Source organism: Eufriesea mexicana, unplaced genomic scaffold, assembly GCF_001483705.2.
Source record: "Eufriesea mexicana isolate 0111107269 unplaced genomic scaffold, ASM148370v2 scaffold25266, whole genome shotgun sequence".
NCBI lineage: Eukaryota > Metazoa > Arthropoda > Insecta > Hymenoptera > Apidae > Eufriesea > Eufriesea mexicana.
In genome coordinates this window covers 176,629-204,626 of record NW_016932250.1, presented here as the reverse complement: position 1 = coordinate 204,626, position 27,998 = coordinate 176,629, and the positions used below count along the sequence as shown (strand labels likewise).

Below are 27,998 nucleotides of genomic sequence, written 5' to 3'. Positions count from 1 at the left end.
GGTATATTAATATAATATAAATAACGTTACAATTACCAAAGTGAAACGGCAAAAATCAATTACGACTGCCATTGGAAACATATGTATATGAGTACGCGCGTATCGTTTATTATAAAGTACCTAGGTTTTTGTATGATTATATCATCTTGATCACTCTTACGTGTATACTGCCTTTTAACTTTCTTGTTACTGTCTTCTGTATAAATATGTATTGTTGTTAAATCATGCAAACCTCGTTTGTTTAAAGTTCTTTATCGACAACAAACTGACGTTTGCAACGTCCTCTTTTCTGTTCATCAAAGTAAATAAAAGAGTCGAGTTTACAATGTGAGTGTTCGACCTCCTCTTTCACACTTAAAAGCTAAATCCTAAAGCTGCACTCTTATCATTTATCTATGTATATTGTACAAATAACTAGCATTTGACGCGACTGTTTGCTAGCAATTACTTGCTAAACCGTTTACATTCGTGACATTGTGTATAAAACTCTATTGGAGTATATGCTTACACTGGTAATTCTTACTTTTCCTCCTGTTTAATGCATTTTTAATAATAGTAATTATCACTTTTCGCTCTCTAGGCCACACAGTTTGGGTGTCAAAATTTGTTAACGACGTTCGCACGCGACTAAAGCATTTGGAGTGTTTGCAGAATCGGGCAGGACCCGAGAGGCCAGCTGGGTTCATCCTCACTAGACCATGTTTGTCTGTCCGTCCTCATAAGCAAAGTATCATAAGCTTCTGTGCCGGACGCGGTATATCCGTGCCCAATGTAAGACCAGTCGGCTTCTTAAGATACACAAATAAAAAACTAAGAAGGGAAAGAAAAAATAATGGAAAAAAGGAAGCTTCCCTCGTGTTTTCCTTTGCATTTCTTCGTAAGTCTATTTTTCAGTTGAATTTTTGTCACTCTTATTCTTTTTTTCTTTTTTTCCCTTTTTTTGTCTTTTTTTCCTTTAAAGAAGCTGCTCATATATTTTTAAAGCCTCTTTTTCTTATAAACAAACAAAGAAATTCTCGGACGACGAGTTACTTTGTTAAGTTTTGTCTTTTATATGTTTCGTTTTTTTCTTAAGCTTTTTAATTGAAGCAGTGTACTTTTACTAATGACCATAGCTTTTTTTTCAACACGTTTACACAGTAATGCTATATTTGTAGTGCTTTCATCTCAAGGTGTTCCTCATAGCCAACAAAACGACGAAATGCAAAGCAACACAGCAGGGAAGGGCTTCAAATTTCCTACTGCCCGTTCTTATTTCCCTCCTTTTTTTCTTCTTTTCATTAAACAGTACGATAGGTTTTGCGGTATCGTCATGAACTTTGTATATACAGTATATATAATCACCTAATATATATTTTGACGGTACCGCTATCGCGACGACAATACGTATATTCGACTGTCGTCGTAGTTTATTTTACTTTTATTCGTTTCAGTGAATAGCAACTGGACTCTGCTGGACGCATACTCCAACCATAGGACTGTCTTCTCTTTCCGGATCTCTCTGTTTACCGGTTGAGACTGTCGACGGTTGTCTGACTATTCCGTGCGCATCAGTCGTCGAATAACCGTAATTGTAAAAGTTCTGCTGCTGAATCATTGGTGAGGTCATCATCGCAGGCAGATGGGGTATACCAGGGAGAATTAGGCTATTATACGATCCAAGAGAGCTTTGTATCAGGGAACTGTCTACAGATTGCATGGACATCGCCCCGGATGCAGACACCCCAGTGGCCGAAGTTGACGGATAGTTTGTTGTTACGACGCGTCGATTCCCCAAATGACGAGGCGATGACTCGCACTCCATTGACTGATAGCCACCAGGGAGACTTGATATTTGCATCGGATTGCCACTGTTGTTGCTTCCCTGTCCTAACACGGTTGCCAGTCCTGAGACATTAAAAAAACACAATTTTAGACGGATAAACAATGTAGAGTCATTTTCACACTAATGCAAAGATCATCCAATGAATTACTAGCTCTTACGATAGAACGTCACTATGAGAAAGTTAAAACAAATAAAAAAGATTTCAAAATACTACGGGGATACATTCCAGGCACTGAAATTAACGTTTCGTTTTCCTTTTGTTTTGTCAACAGTTGACCTAGATTTTATTAATATTTAAATATACTGACTGATCAATTATCGATACCTAAGCAATAACTAACTGTTCATCTTTGCGTAGGATAAAAAGAGTAAATAACAATGTTATGTACATAAGTTATAATTTTGTTATTCTAATATTTGATAAATTATATAATATACTTTATCGAAACCATGATTCATGCATAAAAAATTGTTATATTAGAAAGACGATTTCCAAGAGTTGCTTTAAGAGTATCATTTATAAATTAGTTGTTTTGCATAATTTCTGTTTTATATAAAGTATTGTGTAAATATATAATTAATTGGCTAACAAATAACCACTTATTAGAAGTATTAAAATAAATTTGGTAAACTTATACGATGGATGTAAAACCAAAACAAAATATATCTTAGCATTGTGAAATAATTATTGGTTTTGATACCTAAACATTAATGACTAAGCAAAAAATATAAATTTTAAACCAGACTAACATATATTCTGGTTTTAAAACATCTACATACCAAAGTTTATTAAAGTACTGTTATAAATATTTTTTTATAAACCCTATATCTCTCATAAATAAATAATTTATATAATTTTGTAAAATTATTTTTGTAAACAATATCGGTCTCGCAATTAAATGCTTAATTATGCTAAAATTACATAAATATTTTTGAATATTAAAATATTGCATTAGTGATTTATTTAAATGCAAATGTTTTTCTTATTATATTTTACATAAAAAATAATTTTAATATTAATCATAAAAATATGCCTAATCTTAAAACATTAATATTTTATTCGATATATTTCACTTTCTATTACACAAATTATTAAATAAGTTAAATTAAAAGTGATTAAATTTTGCACCTATACATTTATTGAGTATAATCAATTGAAAGATAATACATTTTACCCTTTAAAATCGTCTTATTCTATATTCTAGCATTTCTTATTATTTAAATATCTACTTTTTGGAGCACCTTGTATATGCGTATAAAACTACAATTAGTTTTATAATATTATATATAACTCGTTTGAATGAACATTTAGGTACTCGCTCTGAGGTAAAAAATATGCAAGACAGAAAGAAGAAATCATTCCAAAAAACTGGAACGTAAAGTGATGGATGTGCAGATTGTAAGTCGATGGAATGTTTACTGGAACGGCGAAATTGAATGTTTCGCATATTATGCGATGAAGATGCACTCCGGAACGTGCTATATGCAAGCGGTTAAAGCATGCATGAAATAAATTACAAGACAATGAAGTAGTCGCTCTACAGAATAAAAACTTAATACAGATATGCAATTCAATTACTTTTAAGAAGAATATGTTCTCTGAAAATGAAGTAACTAACAAAAGACATATATGTAATAAAATATACATCATATATATATCATTAATATTTATTATATTTCTATGTCTTAGAATATTCATATAAGTATTACAAAGAACATATTCCCATAATGCTATTTGATATCCATTGCTTTTAAATTCTAATGTATTTTGTATTGACAAAGATATTTTTAGGTAATTGGGACAATAATCTTATAATAAATGTAAAATTTGTAAGAGTATACAATATCGGAGTATAGAGACACGGGCAATCAATATGAATCCGTGTCTCATTATAAAAAAAAATCAGAAGTGCGAGTTCTTTTATTCAAGCAAGCAAGGCTTCATATGTTACATCCGAGGTCAGGATATGATTATCAGGGACATTGTTAGTCTTTTAGCTTGTAGGATTGTTTGTTAGACAGAACTTACTTATGTTAGTAAGTAAGATTAGGGTTGGGGCCTAGGACAGGTCGTCGCCGCCCCGCGGATACGACAGTCATCGAGCCACGTACTGTCCCCCCATCATATCTACGGGCAACAACAAGTATTGTTTAGTTTGCGCAGAAAATAAAAGATACCAGAAAAATATATATTTTACATTGATGTTCTCTAATAGTTTGTTATGATTTATACCTTTATCAATATATAAGTAATAAAATAATCTTTATACTTAATATTGTATGGTAGAGACAATTTTTAATAAATATAAATAATTATACTTTACAAATGCCAATTTTTTGTCTAATTTGTGTATAATTTTTCTTTATTATAAAATAATTATATAAAACAAATGTCTTATTTTCTGCACAAATTAAAACCTGCCTAAATCTTCAATACAATGGAGCAATTCCTTAAAAAGTTCAACACAAGTCACTGTATTGCTCTAATTCGTTAACTTTTACGTATAATATTTCTGAATCATCACAAAAGCTTAAATTCGATTGGATGTTAAATCACAATATACTGAATTATAAAACATGTATGTTGCCTCAATTAGATTATGTATATGATATATAAAAAATACAGTTTCGTTATATAAGACAAAAATTGCTATACATCACGTGAAAAGCAAGTGAAAACAATCATTGACATTTCTGAAATTCATTTAGCTTTTTTAATAACAAGATTACACAGATTTATTTTTTTTTCATCTGTTGAAATAATTAAATTAAATTAATAATCAAATTTACACATTTAAAATACAGTCATGTGAGATTGGTAACTGTGTACTTATTAAAATTGTGTATTTGTTAAGCGATACACAGCGTAACTTTTAAGAATTTATATCCCTTTGCAGGGTTTGTTTGCATAATCAATATAATTATTATACATCTTACATTACAAAGAATATGTGCACTCTTTAATAAACATTATTTTAGAAATGGTAAATATCAGATTACTTAAAATCCATATAAAAGATTAAATTATCTATCTAATATTTCTTGTATCATAATAATTAATCTGTTAAAATACTAAATAGTATATTTATTACATAAGTTGTTTTACCAAAAATAATAAACCACTGCAGCATAATTTAACGAGTGTAGACGCATAAAAATCTTACTGAAAGTAGAATTATCGTATTATATACAAATTGTTTAGACTATGAATTAAAACCAATGATAATAGGTAGAAAACCCCAGATTTAAGGAAAACATTTTTATTGTCACGCGTGTAAAACGATCCAGTAAGCCAAAAATGATGCTTTATGTATTATGAAGTCTTTGGTAGCTTACCATGATCTTGGCTCATCAATACTACTGCCGGGCTCGTGTTAGCACTGTTGACAGCAGCAATATTCGTGTTGGTCCCCTCGTCGGCTGTACGCTTAAAGAAATTGTGCTGAAGTGCATAATACGGTGTCACTCTTGTTTTCGGATCAAAGTCCAGCATTCGCAGGATCAAGTCTTTGAATTTGAGGTAATCGGAAACTGAATGACCAGGTTCACCTATCCTTCTACCACCAGGGCCTCCGCTTTCGACACCTAAGATATCATGTAAGCGTCTTGTGCCAAGAGGTTTGTACTTTTTATCCTTTATCTTTTTCAGCACATACGAGCCATCCGTGGGGACTTTGTCAAAGTATCTCCGCACTTTGTGCCCTTGGTCCAATATATGTTTCGGTGGCATTCCTAGTACTTCTACGATTTTATTCACTTGATCGACCTGTGAAATTGGAAAATAAATAATAATTTACAATCCAACATAATTATATAACATTTAATTACATGATAAAATTTTCACATAAACAAGAATTTTGTAGTGATGCAATGAAAATTAATTAATGTATTCGTTAATTAAAGTTTCAAAACATTGTACACGAGAATACAAGCTTGTAAGTACAAAACAGCATTTGTTACCTCATTGGACCCACTGAATAGAGGTTCTCCCGTATGCATTTCAACTAAAATACATCCTAGACTCCAAATGTCTATCGCAAGGTCATAAGGTATTCCTAATAAGACTTCGGGAGATCGGTAAAACCTAGATTGAATATACTGGTATATCTGTAAACGAAGTCAGTACCGATTAGTTCCTAAACATTATCAAATTATATGTTACCATATACCTACCCTTTGTCCAAGTTGACACGAACTACCAAAATCCACTATTTTTATCGCACTTCGTTTGGGATTGCACAAAAGTATGTTTTCGGGTTTCAGATCACAGTGAATGATGTTCAATTCCGGTGTAGACAGGAACAAAAGGGCAGTACACAGTTGCTGTGCAAACTTCCTTGTTAAGTTCAACGACACGCCTCGAAAATTCGTATTTCTAAGTAGATCATATAGATTATACGATAACAGTTCGAATACCAGACATAAATGATTTCGCCACATAAAATGACTCTTTAGCTTAACTGTAATAAAAAGATTTAAATTATATAATTTTACATTTTACATTTAAATTTTAAATTTTACATTTTTATAATAAATCAAGATCGACATTTTAATGATTTTACTCGAGTAATATAAAATGTATTATAGCAAACAGATCTTTACCATAGTAGTAAGTATTAAGGACGAGTTTCGAAAATATTAAAATTAGGTTTAGCTCTACTTTTGTAAAATATAATAACCAACCTATATAATATTTGTTGTCGGTATCCGCCCTGTTCATCATTTCCAATAGCCTCACTTCGATTTGCGCTTGATTTAGAAAAGGTTTTTTGTTCTTGATAATTTTTATTGCCACTTGCGTTTGTTCTTCGTGATCAAACGCTTTTACTACTTGGCCAAAACTGCCTTTACCTATAAAATACATATATTTCATGTATTAAATTATATCTAATGTAACTTACTATCTATTAAAAGACACGCAATTAATAATTGGGTTAATCTTTAGATTTAACTCAATATTTAATCATTTATATATAAAGTGCTTCTAAAGAATACAATTTTCTTAAAGGATGTAGTATTGAAGAAAGAAACATATGTTACCAATGTGATATAAAAAACGCATATGTAATGAAATAAATGTTTAAGAAATAATTAAAAATATTACTAGAAATAGTCAAAACATTTACAATACGATTAACTTATCTATCTTAATGAAACAATCACTTTATCTAGCATATATTTCAAAATTAAATGAAATATTTAAATGATTTTTGTAAAATGACCTTTAAATGAATGAAAATACTCATATGCAATCATACAGAGAGTCTTCTACAACATGTATCTGATTAGCTACATGCATTTGTTACTATTTTCATAGAACATCTTCTAGTTCAGTCTTTTCTCTCTTCCATACTACTTAAAAAAATTATCTTTTTCAGAGACACTTTGTATGTTACTATATTTAAGATATTGTGCCTTTGTAGTATTTCAACGTTTATTATTGCATAATACATAATTAAATTTATTAAATGAAACAGCATAATAACGGATTGCTTGTTACAAACGACTCGTGTTTAATAAAAATATCGTATAGCTAAACATTTTTATCATATACAGTTTTTTACCTATTAGCGAATCGATCTCATAACGATCGAGGAACTTTTCCCCATTCTTGATAATATAATCATGATTATCGTCATCCCAGCCATCGTTGTAGAATTTTCTTTCTTTTTTATGGGAACCATCTTCTCCTTGCATCTGTTGCGCCCTCCTCTTCTTCTTAGCATAATAAACCTACGAAAAAACGAATAAATTAATAAAGCAGAAAATTACCCATCAAAGCTTGTTAAACATTACATTAGACAATTTAAACAAACAAATATTTTGTAACAATGCGATTAATAAACATAATTAAAATTTATATAAATATCAATAATCTTCATATGAATTTGAACATTATTCTCTTCAACTTTTTTGCTACTTTTTACTACTCTTCCACATTTATACAGTAATTAATGTACAACTTCTTCTAAAGATGAAATAAATCAAGTACAGAATAAAGAGAAAAGGGAAGATGTGACAGAAACAAAAGTAAAGGAATTAATCAAATGCAAGCAGAAACAAAATGAGGATAAAGTAATTAATAAGAGAAATTCTATTATGCAAAGAGAATAAATAAAAGATAAAATTAATAATGATTCATTGAACGAATATTACCTTAAAACGAATTTCAAGATCCAAGTAAAATACAGTATATTATTTACAATTTTCTACACTTTTTATTTATTAATTCACATAACAAATTTCATTTAACAATATTTTCTATCATGGCAGTATTTCGTGGAAACCAAGTAATTCGTGTAAAATAAAAAGAAACTAATAGTTGCGTAAAGTTTGTGAAAAAAACAATATTTCATCATTCAATAGATTATCGACTAACATTAACACGAAAAGTTTTAAACTAAATTTAAAAAAGGATAAAGAAGAATTCCCAATTCAAATAATTTAGAGGTCTTTGTGTCTTTCGTAATAGCATGAGAAAAATTTAAAAATTGACACAAAGTACCATAATTTCATTTTAAGGATACAACTCCAACAATGATTTGTTACTATAATATTTCCTATCCATCAAAACTGTATAGTTGATTTCTGGCTCGCAATTTTTATACTATTCTGTTCAATGACTTGTAATAAAAATGATATAACTGTCGTCCAACACATACATACCATTTAAAACGTAAATAATACAAATATTACATTGTACTTGTAATAACACGTACACGTACACGCGTACAACTTAAAACTGTTTTACTAAATGTTTACCGAACATTTCATTTGTTAATTTATATATAAATAAATAAACAGGTGTAGCGTTACAAAAACAGGACGAGGAATATACTATAGGTTGCTAAAGGAGCCATTAATTATGTTTTTATGTTTCAACAAAAGAATGGACAGCTAGGGCAGAAAAGAAGGTGAATAAATAGGTAGGTGGGTAGGTATGTAGTTAAAGAAGTTACAAGCGTAGACGAAACAAAGCAGAGAAAGAGGTGGGAATAAGGTGAAAGATGGCTGGAGAAAAATGAGGAAGAGAAGGAGTATGATAAAGACACAGATTAGGATGCAAATACATTTGAATATCGATTATCCCATCTCTAAATATATCGAATAAATTTACTCTAAATAAATGACAATAAATATTAAATATACACATTTGAATATTCGTATACTTTTGTACAGAAATAACCAGAAGAAACTTATTTAACGCAACCAATTCCGATAAAAATTTAATTAAAATAGGTGTAACAACAATTATTAATTATCGAGCGTTGCTCTCAAACATTTATTTTATCTCTTCTTTCTCTCTGTCCAATTTCAATCTCGAATCATAACTCGTATAAAATTATTTCTATTTTGTGGATAATTCTACAGGTCGGAATAAGGAGAGACAAAGAAATACTAAAAAGACATTTGAAATTTAATTTCTTTTTTCCTTAAAAGTCGTCTGAAAAATTGACCAAGAGATTTCTGCAGATACACTGTAGAGTAACTCTAGAGAGGAGTATAGCCATCACTAAAAGACATTGGTAACTGATTAGCACCTGGTTCCCAGAAAATAAGGAAGAGAATTTTAATACCCAGTGTTACAAATAATTCTATCGTTCTTCGTTCAAAAAATTCCAGATTAAATATCAAATATATCAGTGGAATTACTCACTCTATCCCATGAGATCTTTAATGGGCAAGGATTAATGTCTCCACCAGCAAACAAGCTTTCACGCCATGTACAAGTTACAATAAATAATTCACATCCGAACGTGTCATAAATGTTCACAGAAAATTTATACAGCACTGCAAATATTCACAGAGAAGTCAACTCATACATCACAAGTATCCGCAAAAAAGATTCCGATAAAGGATATAAATGTCTTCAAGAAGATGCACGTGAGTCGTAAGAATCCGCAGAAAAGTTTATACATTGACGTTCACATAGAAGCTTATATTCAACATTTTTGACAAATATTTAAAATTAAAAAGGTATATTCGTATGGAGAATTGATAAATTTCGGATAATATACAAATATAAATTTATAACAAAAGTTTGTGAAAAATTTTGTCGTGCCACAAGTGTCCACGGAACGTCACACGTACTATAAGTCGCGCCGAGCTTATCGTGCGATCTGGTTAGGGAATACCGCCAAAAGCATGTTAAAGCGAAAGATGGAAGAGATCTGATCGCAGTGTCTAACGCAGAGACGATACTCATAAGAGACACGCTATCTCATCCAGATGTAACATGCCTGTGAGTTAACACGTCACGATCAATTATTGTTTGCGTGCATTGTTTTCTTAACAGCGTAATACGTGTGTGAATTCTTTCATGGACAACAGTTGCATGTGTAAAGTTCTCTACAAACATTTGTATTGCGTATGAATTTTTCTATAAACATTCGTTGGATGTGTAGGTTTCTCTACGAGTATTCGCTTGTGCGGATTTCTCTTTCTTAGATTCGCAAAGTGTATGAAGTTTCCTATGGACATTTATCGTGGACGTAACGTGGTATAGACTCATGCTCGAACGTATTCGAACATTTATATTTGCTGCTTTTAACGAGTGAAATATGTATGTTAAACTGCGTGTTTGAAATAATATAGGATATACAGCAAAAGTAGTAAAATTGGAAAATAATTGGATATACAGGGCGAAGATTACTTCGTTCTGGAAGATTACTTATAAAATATTTGTTATACGAAAAATGTTTTGAACGAGAGCTTTTTAATATCAATTGGGATATATAATGTAATATTGGATTTCGCTTTCTTTTCACAGATACGAAGGTCATATTCAATTTTTTAAATTGTATGTGTAATGCTTAACTGTGTTTGAAAATAACAAAGGAAACTAATTGTTATATTATAGGCTCCATTTGGTATGAAACAACTTTTATTTCCAATATTTTTTCAGGTAAAAACAATTCATAACAAAAAGTAGTTTTAATTGCTAGAGTTAAATAACTCACCCTATATATAGTATTTACAGTATGGTTATCACAAATATGCATTACCCATGGATCACGAATATAATTTATGAATAGAAAAATAAGAAATTTCGATATGTTGTTAATTCATTTTTACTAAGGGGATTTAAGCTTAAGGCGATTTTCCATTGAACACGCTGTTGCCCCCGCGGCTCGTATTTATATTAAATGTACAGTAAATGTCATATATATCATTGAATTATCTTCTAATTTTACTGACATAAACTTGGGACTTTCTCTTTGTTATGTATACTACATCTACTTTATCATTACTTAATATTACTATATTACTATATATACTCCAGTTTAATGTAAATATTTTGGTTATAAGTAGAGAAAATCTAAGCGTTCGAGTACTTTTGTCTACGACTGTATATCGATTCATCGTTGCATTAGTAGTCTGTCAAATTTTCTGTGACAATTTGCAATCTATGCACTTGTGAATTATTTATGCGCAGGCCTGTGCGCTGAAGGAGACGGAATCTTGGCTGCTTAAAAAAAGGGACAGGTGGCGTGTTAATTTGTTTGATTTACGTTTCTGCAATAAAATGCGATAGAATCGTCCGTGATACCGAATATCGATATTTGCTTTCTTACAGTTCTTGTGAAACAAATTGCTGGCCACTCGTCATCGTCTTTTGGCCACGGCTATATCATCGTCTCCTGACCTACCCTACAGAGGCCGATGTGCAAAGGCTTGCCAGGTGTTACGAATATTTTGACCAATTTTTCTCGAGTTCATAGCTCAAAAACGAAACTTCTGACGTAATTTTGTTGTTCTGACGTAACTTTGCCCTATAAAATAAATCTTAAAAAACTTTACTAGTTATCGAATTGTTATTATCTCTGCGTATATCGGTCAATTATAATACAAGTCACTTTATATTACCGAGTAATGCTATATTATGGTACATTATGAAGGGTAATAGTACATTACCCAGTAATATAGAGTAACTTATACTGTGGTTGACCAACATTAGCATGTATAATAATGTGTAGTCATTATGTTATATAAATTAGAATTCAAAGGGAAATTGAATTTTATGATAGGAATATATAATTTTAATACCGGTATGTATGTTACAAATGTTAGAATTTTAAATATCTGTACCTATGTCTTATAACTTACTCTATTTGCTTTTTTCTCAATTCTATACCACGATTTTCTAAACGATTAAAATTGCCAAAACACTTAAAATCCCTTTGAGGTTTTCAATCACATTAACAGTTATTTAACTCCTCCAACTCTTCTGTCGAATCATTCGATATTAATAATTACTTCGCTATGTAAGATAATACCAATTTTCAAGTGACATGAACTAGTTAGATAGATAGGCATCTGGTTAGATAGACGGACACCTCCGCTGATGGAATAGTTCTATCAGCGGAGGTTAAAATTAGAAGAGGGCACTGTAATTCGACCATTCTGAGAGTCTGACTGAGAGTCTCCCGAGCAAATGAACTCCAACGAAAAAGATGAGTATAATCGAAAAGACGAACGATTTGTAAAATAAAAAGCTTACCTCGTTGATGTACTTGTAAGTTTTGATGAGATCTACACTGAGTTTCCTAAGGGGTGCCGTAGCTGGATCACGAAACCTATGGGGTATCCTGGCTTGCATGGCGTGTATATCCGCGGGGGTTTCTTGCGGGACCCCACCGGTACCGCCACCGGTACCGGCACCCCCACATACTGTGGGTGGTAATGGCTCCTCAGCTACCAGACGACCGTAAAGGGGCGCGCCACCGCCTCCACCCGCACCCGCTCTACCGCTTACTGAAAATCAAACACCATCGAATTAGTACGGATTATTCCCACATCACCTTTATTCCATGTACATTTGATTACAGATTTACTTTTATTAATTTTTAATCGACATCTAATTCGTCCTAACAACCGTATCAATTTACTTAGCAGCTGACAAACATTACAAGGTCTATTTTCTTAACTGCTGGGTAATTTCGTGTCTTCGTGTTTTTAATCGAATTTTAATTCACCTGATCATAAATTCAGGCTAAATGATAGAATTAAAAGTGGATTAGGATGAGTGATCCTAAGTTGGAACTGGAATACGAACGAGAAACGGATCAAGTTTATTTCGGGTACAGTAGCTATCTATGGATGTACCTGAAGCATTGGGTATCGATCTTTGCATTAAAGTGCGATATGAAAATCTTGAAAATTTATGTAGGCTTCGGTATTGAGATACAGAGGTCCACTTAAAAGTAGTTTAGTCACGGTATACACAGAACGTATGTACGATGTTACGGTGCATGTGATTGAGAATCCACGCAACGAGGTCACGAAGACTGACATAGGTCGTGCGATAACCAGCACGCATTCCGCTTCATTCATGTTTCTTGATATAGACTGACTTTCACCTATATACAACCATTCTCTAAAACTGCCCCCAGAGAGTATTTGTAAATGTACACCACCTAGTCTTTCTCAAGTAGCTACAACCAGTCACAGTCTCTGTTGGATAAATGAGATATTCTAAGATATCTACCATGTAAAAAGTGCATCCTTGATTACATGATAATTTCTTCGGTTGCGCTTGTGAACAAATAGCAATGTCGAATGTGAAGGGAGAAGAAAAATAGGGTAATCTCAATTTCTCATTACGTATGAGAAATAGTGTACTAGATATTGGTATTATAGTATATTATAGTATTAGAATATGTGACATATAAAGATAAAATAGAGATTTAAGATAGAGATATTAATACCTCTTACGTCTGTAATTGCAATTAGTTATGTGTCTTCATAATTTATGTAACTTGTACTTTGTAATAAAGTATAATTTAAATTAAAATGTAGTTATAGTTAATATATAATGTCGTAGAAAATAATTTACGACTTAGTGTTATATTTTAATAATTGGTTTACAAAATGCAGTAATTCCATATCAACTTTAAATTTAAAGTTATTCTTTCGGAACAATTCTAAGGCTAAAAAAGATATTTGTGTAAGTATTATCATATATTGTAATATATTAAACAAAATATAAGAATTTATATGTTGTTTAATTCGTTTGAAAGATTTCTGAACTGCTTAATTAAGTTCTGATTATATAACATAATTCATACCAAGAGAGTTTTAAGTGCAAGTAAAAATACAGATTATATAATATAGTGATGAAACGCTCACTATATTGAATATATTTAATATTTTACCACATATTTCATTTATCATTTTATTTCATAAATATATAAATCTTATTAATTTCCAATTGTTTTATATCTTTATTAATAAATTTATATTTGATTATTTAGATTTTTGTAAATTCATATTTTGAACCTATTTGTATATATAATATATATATTTCTTGACTAATGAATTACTATTTCTTTGAAAATTTAAAAATACAATTAAATAAAATAATAAAATAAATATTAAATAATATAATAGAGAAAATAATAATTTTATATGTATTAAAAAAAATGAGTTGGAAATACAGTATAAAATTTTTTTAAGCACTATGGTTTTAAAAAATTAATTTAGTTAAGATCAAAGAAACTTTTATATTTGATTATGTCTTTTGTACCAGATAACTGAACATATTTAATATCATTTGAAAAATATAAGTTTTCAAAGACAGGGAAATACCAACATGTTGCAATCATAAAATAAGTATAAAATAGATTGCAATGGAAATAAAGCCTAATGCAGAAAATAAAAGTATTATATTCCCATATAAGTTTTCTATGATTAGTGTCTCATCATGTATCATAAAAGAAATAATTATAAATAATAATAATAGCACATAAATACGGGTTTCCAACGGAAATCCGCCAAATTTAAATATTCAAATGCCATATATTAGACAAGTATTTAAAAGTCAATTTTTAAGAATAAATATTTAATACATAAAATTCATTTTATACTTGCAATTTTCCTTCACTATTTTTTTTATTTTTAACTTGTAAAATATTTCACGTAGTTCTATGTATTTCGTTAAAAACTTTTTAGTGAAACTAATTTATTATTATACTCTCGATTTTTGTCCAAAATACATTTAGTGAAGTATTCTGTTCGTATCTATACTTTATATAACCTATTTTGTTACTTTATACGTATATCTCGTTTTATCAGTAATTCAATTTCGAAGTTATGAATCAAATATTTACATAATGTCTCTGGTTACACTCCACTGATAATATGTCTCATTTCTCCTTTTTCGTAATTTTGCTTTTTTAAATTTTGTTTAACTATTTTTTAACTTTTTTACCATTCAGGATTATTGTCTTGTTATAGACAAAAATATTAACGAAAAATACATAATAGGGTACATAGTGAAAAACTTTGTTTTTGTTTAATAGAACATCTTAGTATTTCATACTAGAGAGTTTAGTTTAAATAGCTGCTTTCCATTTGAATATTTTATATTTTTCAAAACAACTAAGGTGACTATTATAGTTTGGTGTGTTTACACTAGTCTAATAGTGTAAGTCTATTAAAAATTAAAAATACCTCTATAAATCTCAATATTAGCTCCAAAATGCGAGTACCAAATTTTATTGATCATTTTGTGAAGTGTTATATTATTTTTGAATATATAGTAGAGAGTGTATATTTTAGGTCAGTAATGTATGAATTTATAAGAAAAATAATTGTTTCTTCTGCACGCATTATCGCAGTAAAAATGAGGTAATTATATTACAAAAGAAGTAAGTCTTTCATAATTTTTAACAATTTTGTACAGAAATAAAATAACAATATTTATAGCTCGTAAAAATTGTTAAACGATGATAAATGTTTTGAGAAAACAAAATGTTTATTTTTTCAAGTACATTAATAAAAAAATATATATATAAAAATAGATATACCCAGCACTTAATATTTAAAAATATTAATACTTGAAAATATTTAAAAGTACATTGAGCCTTATCATTAACAAGTAATATACTAATTGTTAATATATACATCAGACCTTCATGACGTGTTTAATATACGTGAAACGTAAACGTATACGTAAACTTTCTTACGTAAACGGGAAGAAAGATAAAACAAATTAAATCGAAGTCCAAATCTGCAACTGAAATAATAACAATAGTAAATCGTCGGATGAAATATTCGTATTAGAGCGAGTTCTAGAAACTTGAAACTAAAACAATTTGAACAATGCCTCCTATTCGATTGCCTCAATTGATCTTACTGGATACTCGAGTATTTATCACAGCTCCACGTGTTGAGAATCTCTGCGCAAGGGTCGAATCGAGCTCTGTTACCGGCGACTAACGCAACTGCTTGCTACGAGTGTCAAGGGAGCACGTGCTACCTTTGACCTAATGTGATCGTAATCTTTTGATAATGTTTCCAAAATATTAAACGTATTCTCATGGCAGAAGCAGCTTATTGTTCTATCTATTCACCTTTTCGAACGTGCCCAAGTATAAAAATTGTACGTTCGAATATCAGCAAATTAACTAGTAATAAATCCCTATGCGTTCTGTTCTTAACCTCTTAGTTGCCGTTTATCAATTATCAAATATAACTAGACAATCGAAATAAGCACTTGGAAAAGATAAAATTCAAACAGACAATTTCTCTTTACTTTCTTCTTTTAGAGAACCAATCACTTACGTTCACAGTTTCCTTTAAATAATTATTGATTTCTGCCCGGGTTTAGGTTATGTTAGCCTACGAATGAGTTAGTGAATGAGCAAAGCCAAATAACGAAACTACAACTTTTACATGACTGTAGACACTTTCTTCATACATTTTTAATGTACGTACAAACTATTCGGTATTACGTACACACTACTATTATTGAAACAGCATAAGCAAATATGTCCGTTAGATATGCGCACAGTTAATATATTTTCACAAGTACTAAGCGTGCATTGACTCCTCATTGAGTCATTGTTTTAGTATAGTCGATGTCCTCTTATAAAGACTAAGATGTACTTCACAGGTGAAATATAATCGCCGTGAAGTTCGATAAGGATTGAAAGATAGGTGTCATATAACAACAACGATTGCAGAATGAGATATAAAAATAGATGATCGGTCATCGACGTCTGGTGGACGATCATCTCCTTTCTAGACGGTCGGACAATATGTTGATAAATTTCGAAATTTTTCCATAGTATTGCTAAGTATAAAACATCGTAAGTTGTTTCTGAAGCATTTAATCGTTATAATTAATATCTATTAATTATTATAAATTACAATATTACGTAATTAACATAATATGATAACATATAACAATAAAATCAATAGCAGTTGTTATATTAAAAAAGTATCAATTCAATGAGATTAATGGATGAAAGCACACATATCTCATCAAGCTTGTACAGTGAAAGAAAACAGATTCGAAATGCTGAATTTCAACTTGGCTAAGAGTCACGAAATATGCAGCATGTCTCCTCTTCTAGTAACTTATAGTAACTTAAGATTTTGTACTATTGTTTCGTAAATTATGTAAGTGTATATAAAAGAAACTTGTTTATTTTATCTACTATACTGATTTTCAACGGATTAAAGAATAAAGGAAATATTACTATTAATGCTGTAAGGACAATGACTTCTAGTGATTTTAATTTAGTTACCAGATGTTACTAGTGTCAGTAATTTAAGTGTTCTTGGAAATATTCGAGATGCGGGAAGAGATTAGGAAAAGTTAAATAGAACAAAAGCAAGGAATTACGTTTGTACTTTTCTTTTTCATATTCATGAAAACTGAGCTATCATCGGTTTTAAGATCGATGCACGTGAAAATGGCATTTGAAGAAACGCACATAAGGGCATGCTTGTTAAATTACAAATGAGATGTAAAATGTTACGAACTTTATAATTCGAGAGAATATTTTAAAAATTTATTTATTTCGTGAAGCTTTAAATATTTCCAATTTAAATGATAACATTTAAATAATATTGATGTTGCGTAATTGGTGCATTATGAGCACAATTATTAACCTGTATTGCACGGTATTACAGTCAACGTAGTAGTTATCAATTCTGCTGTAATACTATCGTAAGAAACAAATAAGTTTCCTGTATTGAAAATATACTGCGGAAACGGTACCGCTGCACAGATAATTGCGTCGTTAGCGCACCGTTTCACTATAAGCATTCTTCAATGAAAGATATGTTTGTGTAAGACTATACGTCTCTTTACAAATGGATAAATTTGTCGTTACGTGGAATGCGAATAAATGGTCTCGTTGAAGATTAGCCTTTTTTTAAAAAACGACAACGGGATATACGTATTAAAAATCATGGTTACTTATAAAATACTACGAATAATACTTTGGTTACATTTATCAATGAATACTTGTAAATCAATTTCTCATAAAATATCATCGCGTTCAAATCTTTTGTTCTCATATATATATTTTGGTTTCAGGTTACACCTTTGAAACCCGGTATATTTTGATTTCGGTAAAAAAATGTTTCCACCACAATCAAACGAAGAATAAGTAAATAACATACACAGCTGGTAATTTAAGATAACAAACATTGCAAAAATTCACACCTCTTTCTTTTTCCTTTCTTTTTTTTTTTTTTTTTTTTTAAAGTTCAAGGTACGAGATAATGCGATTGTTAAAGGAAAAATTATGAAATACACGATTGTATGTTAACCGTTTTCATGTCAGAGTAAAGATTTTAATCTCTACACACTACATAGGTATTCTAAAAATATGCGACCTGTTTCAGGATATACGCATACGCGTGTTTTGTCTCGATCACACACTTTACGAAACTATGCTGATCGTAAAAAAGTACATTTACCGACTAAATATAAACTGCGAAAGTAAAATACTCCCACCACCGTTACCACTGAATGTCATTTTACTTTTCGCTTTTCTAGAACACTGCGTTTTGACAACGTATTGGCATCGAGATTGTCACGTCTAAAACAAGCATAAGATAAGAAAAAAGAAAGGCGAGTAAGATTACTAAAAATAGAAAGAAGAGAGGCGTGAAGGTAAACGAGATGCTTTTCGGAATGCAGAAATACGGTGGAGCGTGTGTGCAGGAAGGAAAAAAGAGAGCGCGAAAAAGAGACAAAAATATCGAACCTGTTAGAAAGGAAAGGAAAAACCGATTTCGAGCGATTCGCCGAAAGATTACGAAGTATACCTGTGAAAACATAAAGCTTCAGCGAAAATGTAAACGTTGGAATAACAGCGTTCTATCGGGAGAGAGAGAAAGAGAGAGAGAGAGAGAGAGAGAGAGAGAGAAGAAAAAAAAGGAAAAAGCAAAGAAAAAAATAAAAAGCAGAAACGAAAAGTGGAGGGGAAGGGGAAAAATAGTTTTGAATAATTGTTTGGCAAGGGACGAGCGAAAAGAATAACGCAGAGAGCGAGGCAACGCAGGATCTCTGTCCTGCAGGATGACAGCGCACGGAAAGAGCTCGACCGGAGGAAGGAGATGGGAGAGTAGAGAAAACAGAAGAGAGGATAAGGGCAGCCAGCATAGCAACAGAAAGACAGCTTCAAAACGAACAGTTGAGCGCTTCTGGTGCTGTTGCCGGTGGTGTTGCTCGCTCTTGCTGTTACCGTTACTGACTACGGAGCTCTGCTGTACGACGTGCATGGAAAGAGAGGAGGAGTGGGGGAAAGAGAAACGAGAAAGTTGGTGCGCGCGCGCGCGAGCGCACGCGAGCGCCGTTGCCGCGTGTATGTGTGAATGAGATAGGGGGTGAGCACGATAGCAAAAGAGGAGAGTCGCGTATTGATCGTGTCGCACGGGGGTGGAGCAACCGCCGACCGACTGGCTGGTCTGTCTTCTATACCGGCGCGAGTTGCGTCGAAAGAATGAGACGGAAAATGTGAAAGGAGAGAGAGTAGCCCTTCGAAAACAGGGCCTCCGTCTGTATATCAACACCATAGGCTATAATAGAAAGTATCGAGGACGACCGAGAGAAAGACGGTGCGTCGCCTTGAAATCAGGTGACCGCGACTTATATCAGTTATTCATTCTTTCATCCCTTTGACGCCTTTTTTCACCTTGTATTTTCATACTGACAAATCAGGGAGAAATGATTATTCCGCGTATTACGCATCGATTGCCAGCAGATTTCTTCTTAATCTTCACGCCGAATCGACAACGTGTACACAAGAGGAACCAGTTAATTGGATAATCAGGAAGTTCGATACTTCTTGACTTAACTCGCGGAAAAACAATGTGCAATGATACCTTGTGTACCTTGATATATCGTTCGCTCCGACTCGTGTTCGTCTGCTACCTGTCGCTCGCAGGCTCTGCGTACTTATGCACTTTATATTTCCGAGCTCGCGTATGATTATTTTTTTATAGTTCTGTTTAACTGGTAATTTCCGATACATTCGGGAACTTTAATGGTAGCATTATTGAACCAGTTAGAACGACTCGTTTCAGCTTTTTTATTTCTGTAGTTACTGCATGTATGGAGCTGCTTTTCACAAGATCAAAATTTATGAAATTTTTTGTTATTAATTTATTATTATTTGTCGTATATGTACGGCATTTAGACATATATATGGACAGGCACTGATACTAGTGTTGTTTTTAGTTTAAAATTTATTCGTTATTAAAAGTTTTCTAATAGATTGGATTTTTTTAATTTGTATAAGGATTATGTTTAAGGATATAAAAGATTTGTTTTTATTCGGAAGATGTACAACGAATTAAAATTTAGCAAAAATTGTAGTTTAAAAATCGAAATTAATATATTATACACGTAACATTTTATCTAAATGTTTGTGTAAACATTTTTTACCTTGACGACGTTACTTTCTTCATTTTAGTAGTCTTATTTTTTACGTATTAAAATATTTTTATATTTTGTTAGAAAATATACTACGTAAAAATGATCACTTAACGTGGAATCGAGGTACAAACGAATTTAAGTTAAGCCAGTGACACTTAGCTAAAGTGCCATTTATAATGTATCCGAAGTCATACTTATAATATTTATACATATAATTTTTATTTAATTATGTACCTCAAAAGAGAAGATAAAAATTAGACAATAATATCAGAAATATTAATTTTTTTAATAATAATACTGTTAAAATTATTTTAATCAATTTTAATATCTCTGCTAAGTAAATGTATTAAATATTATTATTATAAAGGAATAATTATATCGTTACTTTTTACATCATTTCTGTTGCTAAGCCACGTGTATTTCTAAGCAATAATTTACAAAATATTTTTTCAATTTCATTCAAAATTATGAAAATCTTTTACTATTAAATAGAATACTTATTGTTAATAAAACTTTAACTAATATCACGTAAACAGTGCGATTTTTACATAAATACTAAAAATTGCAATTTGTACTTTCATTTTATTGTTAGACAGCTTCGTTGTTAATTATATTATTAAATGATTTCTCATGAGTTGAATGTTATTTAAAATTTAAAATAAATTAAAATTTATTAAAATCTGTTTTAGATTAGACTCTATTGGACCTGTTAGACCAATTAGTACATTTTATATATTGACCATCTCATATGTTAACAAAAATTCTAAAAAATCTTTCTTCAATCTCAATATACAAATGTTTTTAAATACTTAATGATTATTAATTAATACAACATATTATTAATGTTACAGATATTGAAAATATATATTCTGCTATTGAGTCTTTAAGACTAAAATTAATTTTTCACAAAAAGGTGCAAATTTCTTTAATTTCGCTTACGTGATTTAAACGCCACTACTCGTATTTGCAATACAAAACATTTTTATGTGTACAAAAACTAATAGTAGTTTGTGTTTAGTAGTCCATATATACCGATAATCCTTAATTGTAAGGATTAATTTCAATAAATAATCAATATTAATCTACGATAAACTATAGATAAACTATACATTTACCTTGTTCAACGAAATCACTACCTCTAATTCTAACTCTAATTCACCTTAAAATACTGCAATATTATTTTATGAGAATTCCATCTTTATATAGAAGAAAAGTAAACATACACTATGTTTATGTTAAATAAACTTGGCTATATATTATGCGAAAAGTATTAGAGTATAACCTAATGTGATACAGATTTGTTCTAATCAGTTCTAATAAGGAAAAATTTGAAATTAATAAATAAATCATTAAATTTAACGAATGAAAAATTTAATAAATTAATAATTATATATCAAATACTGTTTCTCATGTAAGAAATAAGGAAGTATTTATGATCATTTTCTTCGTCTTAATTAATTTACATGCGCGTAATTCGAATATTTTTGTATTGAAATTTTTTTCCTACAAATAATTTCTGCTTAGATATACGTTTCACTTTTTTAAAGTTGCTTAATTACTTTATATATCTCATACGAAAATTTTATGTACATTAATTCTCATGAATTTTAACTCTATTGCGTGTTCCAAAGCTTTAAGTACAATATATTTTTAATTCGAGTTGAGTTTTTTTTTTCTTCTATTAACAAACTGTTTGAAAATCTTCCTGACTATACTCTTTCGCAAAATTGCTGCGTTTCATAAACACGAAAAATTTAAATTTTGTTTTACGGATTACTTTTCGCTATGAGTCTAATTTCTAACGTTATTTCTTTATACGCAATTTATATATTTCGTGTAATTTTCAACAAATAATAAAACATTTCGTTTTATAAAACAGAAATAATATCAACAGATTAGAAATTGATAATGAAACAAATTTATTGTTTTCTTATTTTGTTTCATTCCTTGATATTCTTAGTATGAAACTAAATTCAATCAATAAATTAAAAAAGAAAATCTTCCATAACATTAAAAAAAAAAGTGGAAAGGACTACGCGTGTAATAAAAATATTTTTCTGCTTTTTAATTCGCCATTAAATTCTTGGAAGCATAAAATTGCACTATAGTTAAAAATAGGATATATATTTCATAAAATGATGAATGTAAAATATTTTGTAAGAGAAGCATCTTTCTTATCTTTTACGAGGTTAAAACCACAAACACGAATAATAAATTTCCTTTGTCAATTCATTCCTAAGAAATGAAACGTTACTTAGATTGAGGTGAATTGCAACACAATTAGCTTTTCTTAAATTCTACGTACAGTTATTCAGGTGAAACTCAAGTAGTTATCCTCAAATGACTCAGCTACGTGTTGCTCAATTCGAAATAGCGGAATTATTTTACAAGCTAGATGTTGATTATGCAAAACGTGCCACCTTAAAGGACGTTGCTAAGAGAAGTATGTATTAAAAATTCTTATTAATTTGCTGCATAAGGCCAATTATACATTTTTTTCTATGCATATCTCAATGCATTTATCAATAAATTACACTCAGATTTGCAAAATCTGAGTATTAAAATTACTGAGTATTAAAATAATTGAGTATTGAATATTAAAATTAATCTGAGTATTATAATTCCAAATTCTTGTTGGAAAATTCTTGTAATACTTTAATTACACACGACTACTAGTATTAATAAATAGATGTTAAATTTGGACAAGATTATTAACCTTTAAAATTCGACATTTAATATTCAATTAATTAAATATAAATTAAATGAATTTTAATATTCATTAAGTATAAACTTATTTTATGTAATATACACAATTATATAATTATAATGTAAATATCAGTCTAATTATAATTATATAATTATGTTATATAAGATCAACTTCGTTAGATCCCCTAGATCAGTGATGAATTTAGATAGACTGATAAATACAGATAGACATTTTTAATAAAATCTTGTAGAATACATATGTCACCTGAAATGGCAATTTTCTTTGAATCATTTTATAACATCCAAAATCTCCTCCAAAAGAAAAAAGAAAAATACGTCTATAAAACCTCCATCTCAATTACTAATTTCAAATAGTTTGAATTGAATTACATTATATTTCATAAATATTAAGAAAATATTCGAGAATATATAAAAAGATTCTTTAAAATTATTCTTTTTTTAAGAACGTTCCCACTTGTCTGAAAATTTTGTCATTTTTATATTTCCAGATTATTAAATCATTAAATATAATCTATAAAATTATTGAAGAATGTATAAAGCAACATTATCTAATATTGTTTTGTATATCCAAAAATATTTCAGCTAGCAAAAACTTTGCAATTGACTTTATATTTCCAAATTATTAAATTATTAAATATACCAAGAAATATTAGCAAAAATTATCTTTTACATTTAGAAACATTCCAGTTGCTCAAAAATTTCGAATTTCTTTTATATTTCGAAATGTCCATTTAAAAAATAATACAATTGTTTTTCTTTCGAAAGGTTCAACGCTTGCCAGTATCGGTTCTTTAACCGGGTGATATAAAATGAAGTTAGAAGTAGAAGGAAGCGAAAAGACAAAGAGATGATGCTAGAGGGATGGAGTGCCAAGTCGAAAATACATATCAGTCAGTAGCCAGCCGAACAGTCTAGTCTAAAGTCTTTAAATTTTTCGAGAGTCGCCGATCAGGCATCAGTCCAAAAATGGATCCCACTATACTATTGCCAACGTCGTTTCGCTACTTATAAATTCGACTTTCTCTGCTCTTATTCATGATATATTCTATACAGATTATTGTCCTTCTTTTCGTTACTTTATTAAGCCGATTTTCATGAAATCGCTATCTTCATTACGAACAAAGTAATTCGAAAAGCTCGAGATCTACGTGTTTCACTGTTGTCCTTTACACGAATAAAAAACCAACATGGATTAATAAAAACGTATAAAACTGTCTATTTCATAGTTTTGCGTTTGTTTCATTATTTCTTATTAATTATTAATATTTATCTACCTATATGTATATTATTATTTGTTCAATAGGTACACGAATAATTAATTTCTACTTACTTGTTATTAAGTAGTAATTAAATTAGTAATTTATATCAAGTATTAATTTTACAATCTATAATAATTTTTCAAAAATGATGAAATAATATTTGTCCTATTTCTTGCTAAGAGATATAATTATATGCAAGTATTTCACATATATTCTTTAGTTAATAAATAAATAAAGAAGAAACCTATTTTGAATGTTCTTATGAGTGTTACGTAACTCTTATCTTTTCAAGCTATTAATAATCATAACTGTAATTTAATGGAAATTCAAACTCAGTATAGAAATACCAATGTCCACGTAAGATTACTTCCAGGTACCATATATAGATAAGGATACTGTTGACAACCCAGCTCGAATTGAAACTACGCCATTACATAGTAGCTTTTAAAATTGTCGATGACTAAACCGCATTTTCTTATAAGATGTATACGTAAATGATAAAACTTGCAATTTTTGTATGCAATATGAGAATACATTTACCATACAGGTCTTTGAGTCAGTCTAACGTTGTTTGGGACTGCAAAATCAAACTACTAATAGTGTTTTACTAAAGAAAATTTTTCTTCGTTAATTTATTTGTTTTAGTACCGTTTAATAAAGGATATTGTAAAAAGAAAAATTAAAATGGAGCAACAATGAAACATGTCTGCGATGAATGGACAACAACCTGCTATCGAGGTGATTGGATCATTATGAAACGAAGATTAAAAATTTTGCTCATTTAGTTGCACATAGTTTAGTTACTTAGTATACTTCTTAAAGAATAATTAATTAAATAATTTTAATAAATAATTCTGTTCTTAGAGAACAAAGGAATTCGGTATACATAAAAACAAGTAGAAATTGTAGAATAAAATTTTATGATATGAAGCCTCGTTTTCATGAAAATTGAACTTGAAAATTGTGCAAACGTGGAGTTACAAAAAGAAAATTTATATTTGTATTTACCGATCTTGGAAGGTAATTAATTGTTTACTTATTGTCACTTAGTACTATTTTACTGATGTTCAGGATGACTCGTTTAATTCTATTACCTGAATTTACTTACGTACTGTTTATCATGGAAAAAATATTTCAAATAAATTATTTGAAATATTTTAATACGTGTTTAATAATATTTTATATTATATTTTAATAACAAATAGAGCATATAATTTTTATCGAGATATTAAGATTACTTTGAATATTGAAATTGTTTAATGTATGATTAATATTATTTTATATAACAATCTCTATTTTAGAAGATATTTGTAATTAGAGGATTTAATTCGCTTATTTATATAGAATTCCCAAATTTAATTTATTTAAAAATGTAACCGATCAAAAAATTGTATTTTACGTTACTGGTTCATTCTTCTGTATAAGATCATTCCATTCTCGATTTCATTGTTTAATATGGATCAACACTTATACGCAAAAGTATTCGAATGTTCGAATTTGTTACTTTTTACAAGTGAAATATCCAGATTAAATTGAAATGTTTGAAATAATATGATACACATAGCAAACGCGCATATATACAGCATTTACAATACATTTATCACAGATATGCGTTATCAGTGAATTATAAAAGTGAGTAATAATAACCGGAAGTACCATTAATTGATAAATGAAAAGCTTCAATATATTGTTTATCCATTTTTTGTTGTTATACAGCCCTACGGCGGGTTTTCATTGAATACCCTAGCGCCACCACGGTATTCGTGCTAAATGTACTGACCGTATCGTATACATCGTCCAATTATTTTTTCAATTTTAATGATATAGCCTTAGAACTTCCTTTTTACTATGTACACTATGTTACTTTAAACATCTCAATTTAACTTAAATATTTCACTTGTTAAACGTAGAAAAATACGAGTATCCGAATACTTTCGTGTATAAGTATATATGGGTATGAAAATATTATCAATAATCGAACAAATTTTCCAGGTGAAACTGAGCTCAAACATGTCATTTGTCAAAGCAAAAGAGATACCTATCAATTGATAATATTCATACAGATGTATAATGTAAAGTATAGTAACTGTTGATTTTATTATCGAATAATTCATTTCTTCGGATAGTCGATGTAAGTAGAAAAGTAGGTACAATCTAGCGAGTTGCAAACAAGGTGGAGATAGGCACTAACCAGAATAAAAAGAAGCCACCCTAATTCAGGGTCCACTGCATAGGAAAGTAGTAATAATATATAGTATGCAATGGCAATATGACAATATATGCATGCAAAAATAACATTAAAATATTTCCTAAAATCTAATATATTTCAATGTTCCTCAAAATTCGTTTGAATAAAATATACAGAAATGTAACATATTTCCAATGTCAAATTTTTTTTACTAATAATATGTCTGTTACGAAGAATCACTATATGTAATTCGTAAAGAACTTCCATGAATAATTAAAACCACTTATTAAGAATTATTTATATATAAAGCTAGAACGTTTAATATCGAAAAGATAAATTTCTAGAATTGTAAGTAGAATTAAACATCAAGAATATAGAAATTCTATAAACAATGAGTGAAATTATGAAATGATATATATAAGTAGTATAATATTATATATATATCATTTCATAATTTCACTCATTATTTATAAAATTTCTATCGAATAGTATTTTATTACTATAAAGATCAGCCGCATTCAATACCACTGTCCCGTTTGAATACTAATAGTAAAAATATGTACATAAAGTATAAATTTCTGAAGTTCTAACGTGCGTAAAACTTTCTTCGTACTCCGATTGCTTATCATTATTAAGATAACGTTAATGGTAATCTAGATTAAAATAACCAGAATGTACTTTGTACTAGATAACAATCACCGGTAAAAGCTAACACGAATCGAATAATTCAAGATTAAAAACGTAATAATAATAACGTAAATTACCAATGAACATTCTCAATGGAGTTGATAATTTATTAACACTTTGATTCTTATTTTGAAACTTAATAAATTCGAAATTCAATAAAGTATACAATAGAATTCAATTATTCAAAAACCAATACCTAATTGACTCCCTATGAAATATTCTCGATAACTGACCTGTATTATAAGACATGTAACGAACAATCGTAACAAATTGTTTTATCACCCAACACATATTGAGAAGATCTCAGTTGCCTGGCCAAATGAAAGAAGCAGTACGAAATACTTTGTATGCAAATCTCTCAAATTAAATTTCAAAAATAGCATAATTTTGATCGATATACTTACATTGTTGCTTATGCCTGGATTCCATAAGGATCATTTGTTCATGTTTGTGCCATGCAGCATCAGTAGTGTCTGTTCCCGCCATACCCCTCGCACCTGCAGAGGTTGGTTGGACACCCCCACGGCCCCCACCGCCTCCGCCCCCGACGCTTTCATACTCCATACCAGCGGCACCCTTACCCTTCCCTCCCTCCCACCCTTTCACTTCTGCCCCCGGCAGTCTTCAGACGCT

At 30.0% G+C, this 27,998-nt stretch overlaps 1 protein-coding gene across 1 annotated transcript; it reads right to left on the bottom strand.

Moving 5' to 3' along the window:
• Positions 1-27,945, bottom strand: mnb (minibrain). Its single transcript, XM_017909831.1, has 8 exons — positions 27,770-27,945; positions 12,327-12,580; positions 7,390-7,558; positions 6,509-6,676; positions 5,999-6,285; positions 5,786-5,932; positions 5,162-5,591; positions 1-1,887 (listed from the first exon to the last, which is right to left on the bottom strand). Exons 1-8 carry the CDS (start codon positions 27,927-27,929, stop codon positions 1,430-1,432), a joined length of 2,073 nt encoding a protein of 690 aa, XP_017765320.1. The 5' UTR covers positions 27,930-27,945; the 3' UTR covers positions 1-1,429.
• Positions 27,946-27,998: the final 53 nt, after the last annotated feature.

Coding starts and splice junctions, on each gene's coding strand:
- mnb (XM_017909831.1), bottom strand. CDS start 27,929: ATGGAGTATGAAAGCGTCGGGGGCGGAGGCGGTGGGGGCCGTGGGGGT. Junction 6,677..7,389: donor TGAGATCGATTCGCTAATAG/GTAAAAAACTGT, acceptor TGTATTTTATAG/GTAAAGGCAGTTTTGGCCAA. Junction 1,888..5,161: donor ATTGATGAGCCAAGATCATG/GTAAGCTACCAA, acceptor TTAATGTCTCAG/GACTGGCAACCGTGTTAGGA.